Below are 17,464 nucleotides of genomic sequence, written 5' to 3'. Positions count from 1 at the left end.
GCTGCAAAAAAAGAAACAACTATGGAGGGAATTTAAGGAGAAAGGTGACCGGCAGGCGCATGAATGTTATAAAGCACAGGCCAGAAGGGTAACGAATGTGGTAAGAAAAGCAAAAAAAGGATTATGAAAGAAATTGGCCATGCAGGCTAAAGAGGATCCTGAACAGTTTTTTTGATATGTTGCAAGTAAAAGAAAAAATGTATATGGCAGAATGATTTTAAAGAATGCCGATGGTAGGGAGGTAACCGAATCAGTTGATATAATTGAATTAATGAGCAAGCACTTTGAGAATATATCATCCAGGTAGTGACATTGCAGAAATTAATGAACCAATAGATTATACGGGAATTGTGGTGAATGAAGTGGAGGTGAGTAGTCTATTGCAAAACCTCAATGTCAATACATCTGTGGGATTGGATGGTATAGTGCATGCGAGGATGTTAAGAAGTGTTTGCATGAACCAGCTCGTGTCGTACGTGAAGTGGCTAAAGAATTGTCAGTACCCTTAACCATTTTGTTTAAATTGAGTCTCGGGTCTGGGTTAGTCCCGAGGGGGTGGAAAGAGGGGAAAATAGTTCTACTGCATAAAGGAGGTTTCAAGACTGCTGTTGTAAATTGCCGACTGATTAGCATATCAGGAATCGTTGTCAAGGTCTTGGAGAAATTAGTCAAGAGAAGAATACAGGATTGGATAGATGAAAATGGGATACTGTATGGGGGACAACATTGTTTTGTGAAGGTAGATCATGCCTCAGTAACTTGCTCACGTTTTATAACACAGTGACGGCTGAACTGGATAAGGGTAATGGGTTTACAGTGATTCTTCTGGACCTTGTCAAGGCCTTTGACAGGATACTACATGGAACTCTAATCAGTAAACTGGAGCAGATGGGGATGGATATAGGGTTGGTGAGATGGATAGGAGGGTGGTTGATGGAGAGATACCAGAGAGTGGTTTATGCAAGAGTTGAGTCCAAAAGACTGCTTGTGTGCCACAGGGTTCTGTTCTTGGACCACTCCTTTTTCAATTTCTTCATTAATGATATAGGAAAGGATCTAAGAGGAATAGTTCATTTGTTCGCTGATGATGCAAAGTTGGGTAGGGCAATAGTGAATGCAGAAGATGTCAAAATCTTGGGGGGACGACTTGAGGAGTTCTGGGCTAAGGAGAATGGATGTCAATTTAATGTGACAAAATGTAAGGTTATGCATTTTGGGGTGAAATGATTAGCAGCAGTATACCACATTGGTGGAACTGTACTCCAGGAGATTGATGAGGCCAGGGACTTGGGAGTGTTGGTGGATAGGGAGTTGAAGTTTAGGGGGCACATTGCAAAAGTGGCTAAATCAGCTCATCAAATCACTTGGCTTCTGAAAAATACTTTAACAAGCAGAGACAAGTTATTGTTCCTCTGTATCGAGCCTTGATAAGACCCCATCTAGACTACTGTGCCCAGATATGGTCGCCTAAGTTTTTTCTTGATGGGGAGGAGGTGAAGAGGATCCAGAGACAAGTGACCAAGATGATAACAGGTCTGTGGAATGAACCCTTATGAGAACAGGTTGAAGATTTGTGGGTTGCAAAAATTGGTTGATAGGTGGAAAAGTTGTGATATAATTGAGACATTCAAATTACTGAAGGGTTTCTATAAGATTAATCCAGAAGATATTTTTGAGAATAGGACTGGTTGTGGTTAGCAGGGGTGTTGGAGCTTGGTTTTTTTACTTGGAGAGTGGTGAATGAGTGGAATAAGCTGCCAGAATCTGTTGTGGGTGCTATGACTGTGAATGAGTTCAAGGCGAGGTATGATAGATACTGTGTGAATGTCGAATAGTTGTTCTTGAGATGATGTTAGGGCCTCCCTCGATGAGCCTGTCGACTCCTTGGAGTTGCCCGAAATAATAATTATATCCAAATCATTGGTGTATGTACATCATTTTAACTTGGGACCACTTAATCTTATTTTGTAATCATAAAAGGATATAGCAATAGTTATATTTTGACTGAGAAACGAGTTCTTATTTAAAATTTCAGAATTATTTAGATTAATTTTGAAATAGTTTTTGACAACTTTAGCATAATTTGCAGAACATATAATTTGATTTCAATTTCAGGGTTCCTGTTCTAAGCCGTAATTGGCACAATGTAATGTTTAGAATTGTCGAAATGGGAGTGGCACTATGGTTTCCCTGTGTACTCTGGAATTGTGTCAGGTATGAAATAGGAATATGCTTTAATTTTATTCTAGTATTTTATGACTTTTATCATATGTGACACTAATGCTCATTTTGGTAATTTTTGAATGGTTCTGTTTTTTCTGCTTTGTAATAAATTGATAGAAGATAGTCCTAGAATTTGTGGAGAATATTTAAAATAATGCCTTATTATAGATACAGTAAATCTGTGAATTTGAAGCTTCATTTACTCTTACCTACCTGGTTTCAACCTTGATTTATCTTAAAGGAACAGACTGATAAAATCCCAAAAACTATATTTGTCAGGTCGACTGAGTGGATGGCATCTACATTCTCCACCAAATAGGTCATAGGTTTGATTGGATGTTTATGTATGTCTTTAGGTGGGACGTGAATTTCATTACCCAGTGTTGAAACCACAGATCCACTTATTGGAGGCTCAAAGTGGTTTGAAAAAGATGGAAGTTTGATCTCAAGCCAGACTTCCAGATTATGTTTCTAAGCCTTGCTGTCTCGTGTGGGAGTAATATATTAAGTAATAAAATAAATAAATAAATAAGGACACTAGAAGCATGATATTTGCACTGTAGCCTTCTCATCAAACAGAAAGAAGATAGTAATAATATAGGCTTCTTGAAACTATTATGGTTTTTATCAAGAATTAATCACTGCAAGCAGTCGATGAAAGTTCAGTTTCAGCACTATATTTAGCCCTTTTCTGTCAGAAAGAAATGATTCTTTACTACTGTCTACTGGGAATTATAAACCAAATACATCATTGAAAGTTACTCGAATTTCTGTTTTTCTGTTGCAAAAAGAGAGAGAGATGTATATCTCATTTATTTTCTGCATATAAGTAATGTCAACAAGCATTCAGCAGAAACAATGATTATTCAAAAGAACAAAATTTATTTTTTCCGTAGCTGCAAACACTATCTGCAAATGACATTCTACAGTCTGTTTTCATACCCAACATTTTAGAGATCCCACACTGCCTTAGCCAAGATTCTCTGAAAGCTTTCTAATATATCTTTATCACTTTGAAAATTAGATCTATGCACATTAATCCATATATGGCTTGATCAAGGCCTTATACAATAGAACTAGAACCTCTTTACTTCTTCATATGAAGGTCCTCTTCATCATTATAATATTCTAGTGGGATGCTCTCACAATTAATTAACAGTATGACTCCTAAATTTCATCTCTGTCTACCCACTTCTTGGTCCTTCATCTCCACCTTCTTCAAAATTTCACAGTTGTATATTCTTATTCCATCCTTGCCTACCCATTTTTAAAGCTGTATACTTCACAGCATTGAACTGGTAATGTTTGTCCTTGCCAACACACTATTTACATCTACCTGTAAGGGCACAACATCTGCTGTGCTATAGTTAAACTGTAATGGCCCTAAAAAAAATATCCCCTCTGACTTTTCTCTTCTGAGATAGCACTCCACCATAACTTACCAGTATATATCTGATGGTTAGCTGCCTATCTAAACTAGGAATTCTTAACCAAATACATAATCATTGAAAGTTATTGAATTTCTATTGGAAAAAAAAAAAAAAACTAATTTACTAACTAAATTACTAATATATTATCGACCCATGTATTGGGTTTAATTACCAAAAATAGATTAAGCTCTGTAATCAGCTAACATTAGTATGTTGGGTAGATGAGCTGTGCAGTAATGATGTTGACAGTGCATGGAAAATGAGAAGGCAGTATTTGACACAGGCTTGCCAAGTGTTAAGCAAATAAATAGAGCAGGATAAAAATGGATGAACAGTGAAATCAAAAGATGCAGTATGAGAGGAGAGAGGAGATTGGCTAGTCATGCCAAGGATAATTCAAGGGAATTCTTCAACTATATGACAAGCAAGAGGAAGAATAATTATGGCAGGTTGACATTGGTGGATAGTCATGGTAGCAAAGTGCCCATTGCAAAGGATATAACGAAATTATTGAATGAGCACTTCATCAGTGTATATCATTCTAGTGTAAATGATGCTGTGCAATATGTAGAAAGGAGGCATTGTTAGAATTAGAAGTGAAAGATCAGATGTGTATCAGGTGTTGATTGAGTTAAATAGCATTTAACACAATGTTGATGGACATACGATTCTTTATTATGGTCAACATGGAATTTATAAAAGTAGGTCTTTTTTTTTTTTAGCAATTTACTTGCATTTAATGATAGCTTTATGATTGCTGTGGTACCTTGACCTGGTTATTTAATGAAAATATGTTAGTGGGTAAGGTTTGGTTTTTAAGGAGTGGAAAAAAGGCAAAATAGTACCACACCACAAGCTTAGTTCTAGGACAGAATTTTCCAATTATAAACCAGTCTCTATAACTGCACTTGTCAGAGTATTGGAGAGATTGATTAGGAGTAGAATATAGGATTGAGTTCATGGACATAGGATTCTTTATAAAATCCATGTTGATCATGGATTTTATAAAGAGTAGGTCTTTTTACTTGCATTTAATGGTAATGTAATGAGTGTGTTGGATAAGGGAAATTCATATATACAGTGATATTCTTGGACAAATGTTTCATAATTACCTCATGTTAAGTGTGTACACTGTGCTAATTACAGATAACATTATGGATCTCCAAAAACTAATTGACAGAGTATACATAGAAAGCCAAAGAATGGAAATAAATATAAACATCAACAAGACAAAATACATGATCATCAGCAAACATCCAGCCTCATCAATCAAACTGATACTCAATGGGAAAAATATCAATCAAGTGTCAAGATATAAATATCTTGGTTGCTGGCTTAATGAAAGGTGGGATCCTGAAATAGATATAAAGACAAGGATTGAAGTTGCACGGCAGTCCTTCATGAAAATGAGAACACTATTCTGCAATAAAGACCTAAACATGGAAGTCAGATGCCGAATGCTGAAATGCTACATGTGGTCTATTCTGCTCTATGGATTTGAAACATGGACATTGAAGGTGACAACCATCAAGAAAATCGAAGCCTTTGAGATGTGGCTATACAGAAGAATGCTAAAGATATCATGGACAGAAAAAAATTACCAATGAAGATGCCTTAAAAATCAATTGGCAAAGCTAAAGATCTTGTACAAATAAACAAGAAACGAAAAACATCATATCTTGGTCATATCATGAGAAACAGCAAATACCAACTTCTACAAACTATTTTGGTAGGAAGAATTGATGGCAAAGGAACTAGAGGAAGAAAAAGAATATCATGGTTTGACAACATCAAGCCGTGGACAGGAAAAAGCAGCGCACAACTGCTCAGATTAACACAAGAACACAGTTTGTTCGCCAAGATGGTCGCTGACCTTTGATTGAAGATAGCACCATAAGAAGTGTGTACAAGCTGCAGAGGATGGGAATGGATAGTATATTATATAGTATTGGTTAGATGGAGTGGAGATTGGCTTTCTGAATGATACCAGCAAGTTGTTTATGATGGAGCAGTTTCTCAGAAAAGGAGAATAATCAGTGGTGTGCCCAGGATTCTGTTTTTAGATCCCTTGCTGTTTAACTCATTTGTTAATAATAGTTCATGTGGATTGAATGGGGCTCTTAAGTAGTTTGCTGATGATGCAAAGTTGCAGAGAATTATATGCAGCTTAGAGTGCAGAGATATAAGGCTGTGTACTATATTGATGGAACTATACTGCAGGAAGTGGATGAGATCTGGGAGTAATAGTTGACAGTAGACTGAAGTTTAGAGGGCATGTTGCAAAGACTGCACATCGTATTGCTGCTATTGATAAGAAGTACATTGACATGCAGGGATGAGGAGGTGGTTTTACCACTCTACCACACTTTTGTGTGGTGCAGTGAGAAAAAAACTGCACGACAATGACTGTTATGCTCAGATTTGGTTCACCTAGATTTTGTTGTGAGATGAGTGACTAAGACAATGTCAGGACTCTGGATTGTTGGCTATGAAGAGAGGTTAAAGGAATGTAAATTACAGAGTTTAGTCAATAGGAAGAAAAGAAGTGTTATGATAGAAGCATTTAATTAGTGGAGGGATTTTATCAGATTAATAAAGAGAGGATTATAAAAAGAGTAAACGGTTAGAGGAGAAGAGCTAGAGGCCATCCTTTGAAGTTGTATAAGTGTGGTGAAGAGTTGATACTTTACATGGAGAATTATATCAACACATTACTAGAATATGTTGTTAATGCAAGGAATTAATCTTAAGGATTTTAAGATTCAATATGATAAATATGTTGTCATATGAATGAACCTTCCATACTCACTAGCCTTGAATACCCCTTTTGCCTAGTGAGTATCTACAATACTTATTAAGATGGTACTGTATTTCCCACACTGGGTTGGAATAATTTCATTTATTCTCCTCTTTTATCAAAGTGATAAACGAAACAAATCACTAATTTTATATTTGCTTACATTTATTAATAAATTATTATAATTTAAATGTTTCATTTTGTTTCTTTTTTGTAAAGACCTGAACAACTCTGGATTTTGAATCCAAAAAAAATTTTAGAAAAATTGGAATCTGACAAGCAGTTGCCAAGAGAATCAGAAACATTGGTTTCTCCAAAAGCCATTATCATATCATCTGGTAAGTATTTGTGAAGATAAATTACTTTAAAACATTATATGTCAAAAAATTTCCTTGAGCAAATGTAAACAATTTAACATAATCTGAATATATAAATGGTGTTTATCTTTGTATTCAGGGTTGCTTAAGAGTCAAAGCCAAGTAACTGGGAAGAGATCTCTATGTCACATTTTAAGGAATGCAAATGCAGTGAACTGACTGGACTTCTGACCTGATGTTCAATCTTAACCTTCATATAGTGTTCCGCCATTAGTAGGTACTGAATGAGAGGTTTGGCAATTTTGGACTTAGCCGAAATAATAATTTTGGGCAAAGTCCAAAATTTGCTTAAACCACAAATAATATCATGGTGCAGCTTGATGAGATTTTATGCCTGCTGGGGCATTGCCCAGTTAACCAAAGCCCCCACTGTTATCATGAGGGGAAACTGGGCAAATCAGCTACTGGAATAGACTCAAGCTCACTATCTAGAAGTAGAACAACAACAAATCCGATGTCAAAACAACTGAAGATAGCATCCATCAGTATAAGGAGTATTAATGGAAAGGAAATCAAGCTTGCAGAAGAACTAGAAAAGTACCATGTAGCCAATTGGCATCCCTAAAAAATAAAAATAAAAAAATAAACAAAAACGGGTGATCATCATCAAATTCCTGGCTGGTACCCTCAAGGGGTGTACAGGATATGATAGTACTACATGAAAAACTTACATCACCACTAACTTCCTATCTACAATTTTCCTCCGAATCGATCTGTTACCTGTCAAAACTCCAACATTATCAGATTTTATATTCTATCTTTTTACCGTATCAGTCCGCCTATATCTTAGTCTTCCTCTGGGTCTTTTTCCTGCCGACCTGGCAGAGAACACTTGTTTTCCTGATCTTTCCTCTCCCATTCTGTTTAAGTAACCATACCGCCTGATATTAGCTCTGCTAACAATGTCAAGTTCTTTCCTAATATTCTTGTTTTTAATATGATATTGCCAATGATGCCATCTGTTTACCCCTAATTTTTCTCAGGACTCATATCTACGGTCTCTAGTCTTTGATCAAGTGTTTTATTTCTAACCCAGCTCTCAGATCTATAAGTTAAAATTGGCTTGAACGCTTTCTTGTATACTTAATTTAGTGTTTTGACTAATTTTTCTCTTATTCCATATAAATTTATTCAGTTGACTTCCTACCATACCAGCTTTGTTGATTCTGTTGTCTATTTCCATATTTAATTTATGATCTTCACTAAAAATCTTGCCTAAGTAGCTGAAATGTTTTACTAGTTCTATAGGTTCTCCATTCACAATGCAGTTGATATTTTCCGTGGTTCTGCCTATTTTCATTGTCTTTGTCTTGTTATTGCTGACATTAGGAAAGTGGTATTAAACCGATGAGTCTTCAGATTCCTTGGAGGTGTCACGAATAATAATAATAAACCTGATATGAAAATTGAAGATGTTAAGCTCAGCTCTTGGCACCTTGTCATATGCCATTTCCAGATCTAAAAAACTTAATACAGATCTTTGTTATATTCCCATGATTTCTCCACTATTTGTTGTAAAGTGAAAATCTGATCCTAACAACCCCCCCATTTATCAAGCTTCCCTTCCACTATCCTTCTCAACCGTTTCTCAAGTATACTTGCATATATGGGTGCTAGGAGTGCTCTCATCTGGAATTCATCCCTCTGTCCAGCCTTCTGAACTATGCAGTGCAGCCACTATAAGACTTTTATATCTCCATACTTGAATATTTCTGATTGAATATCATCTACTCCAGCTGCCTTTCTACATTTCAGTCTTTTGATGTCTTTTTCTACTTCAAGTATGGATATATATTCCTGATTGTATGCCTGGTCAGTGTTTTTTTACCACTGTGCTGTCATTGATTGTTTTATTTAGTAATTTTTCAAAGTAATTACTCCATACATCAAATATATCTTTTTCAGCAGTTTCCATGTCACCTTTATCATCTCTAATTCTTTTTTAAAGCACTCTTTCCTCTATTTTTGAGCTTTTTTTTTTTTTTTTCAACAAACTCCATAATATTGCCACTGTCTTGATATTTCTATGTTCTTACCAAAGTCTTCCCATGATACTTGTTTAGCTAGTTTTACACAGTGTTTAGCTTTCTTACATTTGTCTCTGTATTCTCTAAGACCAGAAGCTGACTTATTTGCCAGGAACTTTTGATATGCTTTCTTCTTTTTCTTCATTGCCTCTTTAACTTCCTGTGTCTACTATGGAGTTCTGAGTTTTCTATCCTTGCAGACAACTTCACCATATGCATCTCTGGCTGAATAAATCAATGTTTTCTTCAGGATTTGCCACTGAACCTCCAAGGTTTGGTTCCTGTTCTCAGACTCTAATTTTTTATTGAATAATTCTTATAGATAAACTCATACTTTGGTTACACATGACTTTAAATTTTTCAAGAAAAGACAACATATACTAAAATATTAATTAAAAAAACTTTAATCAATACCTTCCTTATTTCGGCAACGTTGCATTGCCATCTTCTGGGAACATAAAACTATGATATGTGCACGCAGGCACTTTCCCAAATTTGTTGAGATTTGGGAAATTTTTTAGAACTGAGGCTGTTTCCAAGAACAATCTTTCATATTTATATTTGCTATGGTGTAGTAAAGTGGCTTTCTTCCAGCATATTCTGTGGTGCATCTAGTACATGGTCCGCAAGTCCTGAGTGGCTGTATTGGTGAAACCAGATTTAGTCCTTGTGTTTGGAAATCCTGATATTAGCTGTCCTGCCTGTTTTGGCCGTAGTAGGACAGTTTACAGCTGCAAGGGACCTGGTATACTCCAGGTAGGTCTAGGGGAAGTGACTGGTCATTGGTGGAGTGGATGAGAGATGCCAGTGTCTTATGTGGTTTGTAACAGGTAGTCAGGTTGTATTTTTTTAGGTTTTTTGTGAGCTTTTTGGACATGCCCAGGATATATGGAATGGTGATAGATTTAGTGTAATCCCTGTTAAGAATGGGGGAGGGGGTGGGGTTGTGGTCACCTGGTTTTAATATTTTCTGGATTTTTTGGGGGTTTCATCCATTGACTAAGAAGGTGTTAAAGATATAGTTAAGTTCAGTAGTTAGGCCATTGTAGTCTGAACAGATTAATTTATCCCTGTTATATACTTCAATACCTGAAGTAGAAAAAGCCATCAAAAACTTGAAATGTAGAAAGGCAGCTAGAGTAGATGATATTTGACCAGAAATGCTGAATTATTGAGGTATAAAAATTTTGCAGTTGGCTACATTACACATTTATAGTCAGAAGGTCGAATTCCAAGTGATTGGAGAACAGCTCTCATAGTTCCCATAAAATTCTAATAGTTCACATTCATCTTTATTCCCATAAAAAGAAAATAAAGTTGGATGTAAGAATTACAGAGGAATATCTCTATGTTCCAGGTGAGATTTATGCAAGTATCCTTGAAAAGAGGCTGAGAAAAATTGTGGAAGAGAAACTGGGAGAAGAACAAGCTAGATTCAGAATTACAGAGAAATATAGACCATATATTACTCTGTATAATGTTCTATTTACTCCATATAACTGTAGTATTTTGAAAAACTTTTCCCTGGGAACCTTATCATATAAGGTTCTCAAGAGGAAAATAGAGATTAAGGTAAGAATTTCACTTTAAAACAAATAGTTTAGAAATCGTGGGAATATGACAATACGTTTTGTAGATCTGGAAAAGGCATATGATAAGGTTCCTATGGAAAAGCTTTTCAAAACACTATAGTTATATGGAATAAATGGAACATTATACAGAGTAATACATGGTCTATATTTAAGTTGTAAGTCAGCAGTTGGAACTGAAGGAAATACAGAAAGATGCTTTGGGATAAAATTCTTTGTCATGTAGAAAAGAATGCCCATTTCTCTCCTCTTATTCATCATGTATATGGATCACATTATGAAAGAAAGTGGCATTAAACCTGATATTAAAATTGGAGCTATGAAACTTAGCTCTTTGCTTTGCAGGTGAGTCTTGTAGATAGGCTTATACGTTGGTTACTCATAACTATTAAGTTTTCAGGAATTAACTAAAATATTAATTATAGAAGACTTTAATTAACACTTTCCTATATTTCAGCAACATTACATTGCCATCATCAGGGATCACAAAAAAAATCAATGATATGTGCATGCAGACACTAATAGTTGGCATGTGAGGCTGAAGAAAGGCAACAGAAATTGGACCTGGAGTCCTAAACAGTGTCTCCCAGTGGGCTAAATTGGGTAATCGTGGCTGTTGGGCTGATGATCTTAGGATATATGCTTTCCAAATTTGGGGCAGTTTCATGTAATTTGTTAAGGTTTGGAAAGTTTTTCAGAGATGAGGCAGATTCGAGCAATAGCCTTTCATATTTGTATTTGCTGTGGTGCAATAGTGGCCTTGTTCCAGCGTAACTTTTGGTGGGTGTCCAAAGCATGGTCAGCAAGTCCTGAGTGGTTGTATTGGTGGAACCAGATGTATTCCTTGTGCTCAGATATTCTGATATTGGCTGTTCTGCCTGTTTGGCCATAGTAGGACAGTTTGCAACTGCAAGGGACCTGGTATACTTCTGGTGTAGGTTTAGGGGATGTGTCTGTTGCTCCACCAAAGACCTAGTAGCAATCTAACATTTCTGTCAGCAGTCCCAGGGTGTTTATACATTACAGAACATAACCTCATCTTTGTAGCCCAGCCACTTGAATTCCTTATGCTATTTCTCTTGAAAGCATGTCTTGAATGTTTATAGTTGATGACACATCAGAACTCTTTTCTCCATTGTCTTTAATTAACTGGTACTCAACTGTTTTCAGTTTTGTCCTTTAAAGAATAAAGTGTAGTTTGCATTTCTTTTCATTTATTGTCCTAATGAAGTTTGAATTTATATAAATTATCCATAAAAATAATTCAATAGGAGAGACAAATAATAATCAGATTTACAAAAACAACAAAAAAAAATAGTGAACATTAGCTACAGAGCTAGATTAACTTTTCACAATGTAATGTCGATAATGTGATCAAGTCTCCTAAATTCGTATTTGCAAGATAATTGTGTTTTTTAAATAATGCTATTAGAAACCCCTTTCCGTCATGTATGTTCAAGTATATAATTATACTACGCTAATTCATGTTGTGAATTGTGAAAATAAGCTCATGTCAGTATTACATTACAACTGCATACCTACTTAAAGAAGGTATCAGGAGAATTACAGTTGGCAGTGAAACAAATGAAAATCAGTCCTGTTAAATCTTTGTCTTAAGGATATGTGATTTTATAAGAATGGTGATGACTGTGCAAAATAAAATGCTTGAGAATACTTGACTATTTATTTCAAAATTGATCTGTGGATGCATGGTAGGCTTTATTTTATAACAGAAGGCAAGAGATAAATAGTGCTACCTGCTGTCGTAGATCAAAATTACTTCACGTTTGGTTATCATCAGCAAGATATCTTTGAGAGTATCTTTGTGCAAAATAACTTTTGGTGCAACACCAGATGAATTAACTTATTAAATTAATTACATATGATACTATCTTCTTGGTGAAAATTGAACTTCTTTATTACATTTATTGCAGGCTGCCTGTGATCATATAGCTTGATAATGAATGGGATGTTTTAAAATGAAAAAAAAAAAAAAAATAATAATAATAATAATTAGCTGAAGAAAATAAGGCAATGCATTTAGAATGAGGCTGAAAATTCATTCACCACTTGTCTCTGATAACTCACTTGTGGCAAGTGGATTTCTGGGCCATGTTATTCATCAACAGAAAATGACATTCATCATTGTTTAGTCATCCAGACTAGACTTCCTGCTCTTGACAAAAATCTAAATTCCAAATTTAGAATCCCCTGCTTTTGATCCCCTCTGGTCAATTTCCTTGTCCCATTTGTTAACATTCATCTGTTGTATTTATCGCTTTACAAATTCCACAAACCTCTCTGACCATCCAGTGATTGCAAAAAGTTTGTACTAGAAGAATTTTGTCTTTTTATTTTATGTTGCTGATAAAAAATCACTGGGAACAAAAGACAGAGTAACTTCCTAATGATTGCAAAAGGTTATGACCAGAACCAGTTCCACCTTCAGCGGATCAGAAGGAAAGAAGAGGAGTAGAAGGATATAAGTATTCAAACAATATTGGATACACGCTGTGATCTTGCAGAAATATGTCTTTCAACCTAATTGCCATTCTTTAAAAAACTGCCACTGAGCAACACACTTTGCCTTTATATCAGCTGCCTTCTCGAATATCTTCAACTTCTAGTTCTTCCATAACTAATGGTACCCTAATAGGTACCATTAGTTATTTACTGAAAGTAGGCAAATGTTGTGATAATTAATGATATCATCGATTGTGCTGTTGCCGCTCAGTAATTTGTACGTTTACGGTTGAAGGACATGGCATCCTACATCCATATGATTTCCTTTTTAACATTAGAGCCACCAAATCCTTTTCTTGTTCTTCTTACATTTGTAATTAAAATTAGAACTTCTTTATTTTTTATCTTAGTAATTGTCTTGTTACTTGAAAATGCTTGTCGTTGAAAAGGGATGTTTAAATATGTAGTCTCTAGAGCCTAATTATTGCATTTGCATTATTCTAAGCTTTTAAGTCATGTTTATCATTTGGAATTCTTCTGTAACATTATCTTGATTATTATCATAATATCATTTTATTCATATTATATTTTAAGATGTATCTTATTAAATCCAGGTGAAGCCTTGGAAAAGTTACCTGAATGTTGGATTTGTTATGATGCAGAAAGAACAGATGCTGGACCACTTATTCAACCTTGTCTGTGCAAAGGTGATGTTTCTGTTGTTCATCATGATTGCTTAAAGCAATGGCTTATTGAGGTAATTCAAATATTGGGAGTATATGTCTAGTCTATCCCTTTATTTATAAGCAAATAGTTGTCTTTATATCAACAAGCGATATAAAACAGTGTCTCTCTTTCAAACTTTTTTTAGCAATCTAACTTGCTCCTGCTTGACACCAATTAATTGAGGTATACTGTTTATAAAGCGATGCTATAAGTGGTAAACAAAGTAAATTTGTTTTAAAATGAATGAGTTTTCACATGACAAATAACACATTAACATGAATATACTTGTTTTCTATTACATGAAGTATTAATCAATTGTAAGCATGTCTTATAATTAGTCAATGAGAAGCACATATTGAATGCAGGAAATGTAGAAGTTATCATTTCTGTTGGTATATTTTCAGTATGAAATATAACATTCTTTGTCATGTAAAATTTTTTACAGGATTTATTATTACCACAAACTGTATTTGTTTACTAATCTTCTTCTAACTGTTATCTTATTTGTGCAGCATAGTTTATTTTTAAAGATTGAGATTATTCTTATAAGAAGTAATTGTAAACATTTTTTGTAAATCAGTCCATATCTGACTTGTTCTAAAAAGAGGAAAAATAATTGAAAAAATCTATTAACAGCTGATTTCTGCATCCAGGTGATTGCTATTGATTGGATTCTGGCCATATGAATTTTGCAAGGCAATAATTAAGACAGTAAACAAGCATTAAAACAAATGGAAAATGTCCTGGTGAAGACCATAGAATTAATTAAATGGGGAGGAAAAATATAATTCACGATGTCACAAACTTACTATGCCTAGAAGAGGGGAAGATACCAGAAAACTGGAAAAATGCTACTCTGATAGTAGCATTTTATCCTTATTTAAAAAAGGGGACAAAGAAGAAGTAAAGAACTATAGACCAATTAGTATTCTCTCTAATCTGTACAAAATTCTCACAAAAGTAATAACAAACCGGTTAAACCAGTAGAACAAGCAGGATTCCATAAAGGCTTTAACACAATTGATCATATTCATGCAGTAAAACAAATAATAGAAAAAGAAGAAGAAAACCGATTTAGCCTTTATTGATTATGAAAAAGCATTTGATTCCATCAAAACTAATGCAATAATCAAAGCACTCCAGAATCGGGGAGTTCCTGAAGAACATGTGGGCCTCCTCGAGGAAATATACCACTCTGTAACAACAATCCAACTTCACAGAAGTAGCAATAAAATATCAATTGAAAAAGATGCCCAACAAGGAGACTCTCTATCACTCACAATTTTTAACAGCAGTCCTTCAAGAAATATTTAATAATGTAAACTGGACAAACCTTGGTATAAAAATTAATAATTATACAACACACCTAAGATATGCAGATGATATCATAATTTTTGCAAACACTCCAGAAGACCTTAATATAATGATAGAAGACCATGAAAGCAGAAAAGTGGGTCTAAAAATAAACAGAGAAAAAAAATAAAATCATGTTTAATCATTTTGTAACACAAAAAGCATGATAATAGAAAACAATTTCTTGGAAAGAGTCTCTTCATATACCTACTTAGGTGGTCATCTCATTGATCTAAACTGTGGACTCCAAAAGGAAATAAATAGGAGAGTTCAACTTGCCTGGAGTTCAGAAAATTGAAAAGCATTTTTCAAAACAATGATGTCCCACTCTGTTTAAAAGGAAGACATTTAACCAGTGTATACTTCCAGTCATCACATATGGTTGTGAAACTTGATTGCTAACAAAAGCACTGGCAAATAAACTAACAACAACTCAAAAAAAAAAAAAAATGAAGAGGTTGATGCTAGGCATCACATTAAAAGATAAGAAGCAAACACTTGGATAAGAGCCAGACTCACATCACTGACATCATTCTTCACCATAAGCGATTAAATAGAAATGGGCCTGACATCTATCCATACTAACGAACTGGATTCCAAAAGAAGGGAAATGAGGCCAATTCTTCCTTATTGCCTTCTACAAAAGATAAACTGTCATCTCTATTGGCTAGTGTTTATCAAACACCATGTGAATGTGCTGTTTTTCTTATTTTGGACAAACTGGCTGTTCTGTGGAAAAAAAGAGTTAAAGAACATCAATATTATATTGAATACAACAAACTTCAGAAGTCTGGTATAGCACAACACAGTATTAACACTACCCATAATATCCAGTGGGATAAAGCTATTCTCCTCCATAGATGCAGGTTCAAATATGAACGCCTTTTTAAAGAAAGTTGTGAAGCTATTTTACACCGACCGAATTTAAATCGAAATGATTGTCTCTCTCTCTCGAAGATCTGGGAGATTTTTTATTTTATGTAATCATTAAAAAAAAAAACAATTATCTTAAATATTAATTAATTATTATTTTCTATCGTTTCCTAGCACATGACAACTATGTATTTTAATAGGTGATCCACCGAATGTTCGTTACTTGTATTCCATTCCTATAACTGTTTGTAACACTAAAGATGTATTATTAGTTTTAGTATGAAATATCATCATCATATTTCTGCCATATACCCTCAAGGGGGTGTACAGGAACATGATAGTACTACATGAAAAAAATTACATCATTACTAACTTCCTATCTACAATTTTCCTCCAAATCAGCCTGTTACTTTTCAAGACTCCAACATTATCAGATCTTATATTTCTATTGTCTAAGGCACTTTGTACCGTATCAATCCACCTATATCTTGGTCTACCTCCGGGTCGTTTTGCTGCCAACCTGGCAGAGAACACCTGTTTTGCTAATCTTTCTTCGCCCATTCTGTTTAAGTGACCATACCACCTGAGATTAGCTCTGCTAACGCATTCCTGGATGTTGACAATGTGAAGTTCTTTCCTAATATCCTCATTTTCAATATGATATTGCCATTGATGCCATCTGTTCGCACCTATAATCTTTCTCAGGACTCTCATATCTGCGGTCTCTAGTCTTTGGTCAAGCGTTTTACTTCTGACCCAGCTCTCAGATTCATAAGTTAAAACTGGTTTGAACACTGTCTTGTATACAGCTAATTTAGTGTTTTGACTAATTTTTCTCTTATTCCATATGAATTTATTCAATTGACTTCCTACCATACCAGCTAGTATGAAATATCTGTACCTTATTAATTAAAAGTTATTACTGTGGTCTTACATGTTCCTTTAATAATTGTCAATATACATGACCATGTTCAATCAATTTTAACTTATGGATCTGAGAGCTATGCAAAATAGATGGTTGTTCAGACTACTAGCCACAGAAATGAGAATTCCAAGAAAGATTAAGGAAGTGAACAGATAGCATCTGGAATGTTTGAATAGAGTTAATCTCAGATATAGTGACTTGAACAGGAGAGGAAAAGTTAGTAAAATAGGTGCGTGATGCTAGGATGTTAGCAAAATTTTCTAGAGCAAGACAATCTAGGTGGATTGATCTGCAGAGAAGTGTCTTAGAAGATCAAAATATAAGATTTGACAATACTGGAGTCCTAAGATAAGACTCGTTTGAATGAAAATTGTTAATGGGAAATTAGTAAACTTTTCACATGATGCTCACATTGCACCCAAAATAAGTTAACAATTTTAAAATATTACAAATAATTTATCTATACTGGTTTAATTTTGTGACTTGGTTACTTGATATCGTATACATTTGTGGAATGAAAATATGTAATCACTAAATTGTATTTAATTGAACAATTAGTTTTAGAAATATGTTGACATAAATCAAAAGGATGATCTAATCAAATTTTTGGCCAATGCCAAAAGTAGTCATGCATATTATCTTGGTTAAGCCTGCTGCAATATGCAGGTACAGCTTGTTTGT

The 17,464-nt window shown here is 34.7% G+C and overlaps 1 protein-coding gene across 4 annotated transcripts in view; it reads left to right on the top strand.

The window, feature by feature from the left end:
* LOC150098421 (uncharacterized) overlaps positions 1 to 17,464 on the top strand; it is a 215,367-nt gene that overhangs the window by 185,810 nt on the left and 12,093 nt on the right. For all 4 annotated transcript variants that reach the window (XM_090404580.1, XM_090404581.1, XM_090404582.1 and 1 more), the window contains exons 9-11: positions 2,116 to 2,214; positions 6,670 to 6,788; positions 13,521 to 13,663. In XM_090404580.1, coding sequence (XP_090260706.1) covers positions 2,116 to 2,214; positions 6,670 to 6,788; positions 13,521 to 13,663 — 361 coding nt within the window. The remainder of the gene's footprint in view (positions 1 to 2,115; positions 2,215 to 6,669; positions 6,789 to 13,520; positions 13,664 to 17,464) is intronic.

The sequence above is a fragment of the Typopeltis vanoorti genome, chromosome 15 (assembly GCF_054136105.1).
Source record: "Typopeltis vanoorti isolate ZY-2024b chromosome 15, IOZ_Tvanoo_1.0, whole genome shotgun sequence".
NCBI classification, from domain to species: domain Eukaryota; kingdom Metazoa; phylum Arthropoda; class Arachnida; order Uropygi; family Thelyphonidae; genus Typopeltis; species Typopeltis vanoorti.
Note: the sequence above shows the minus strand (reverse complement) of the source record. Positions and strands in the feature narration are given on the sequence as shown.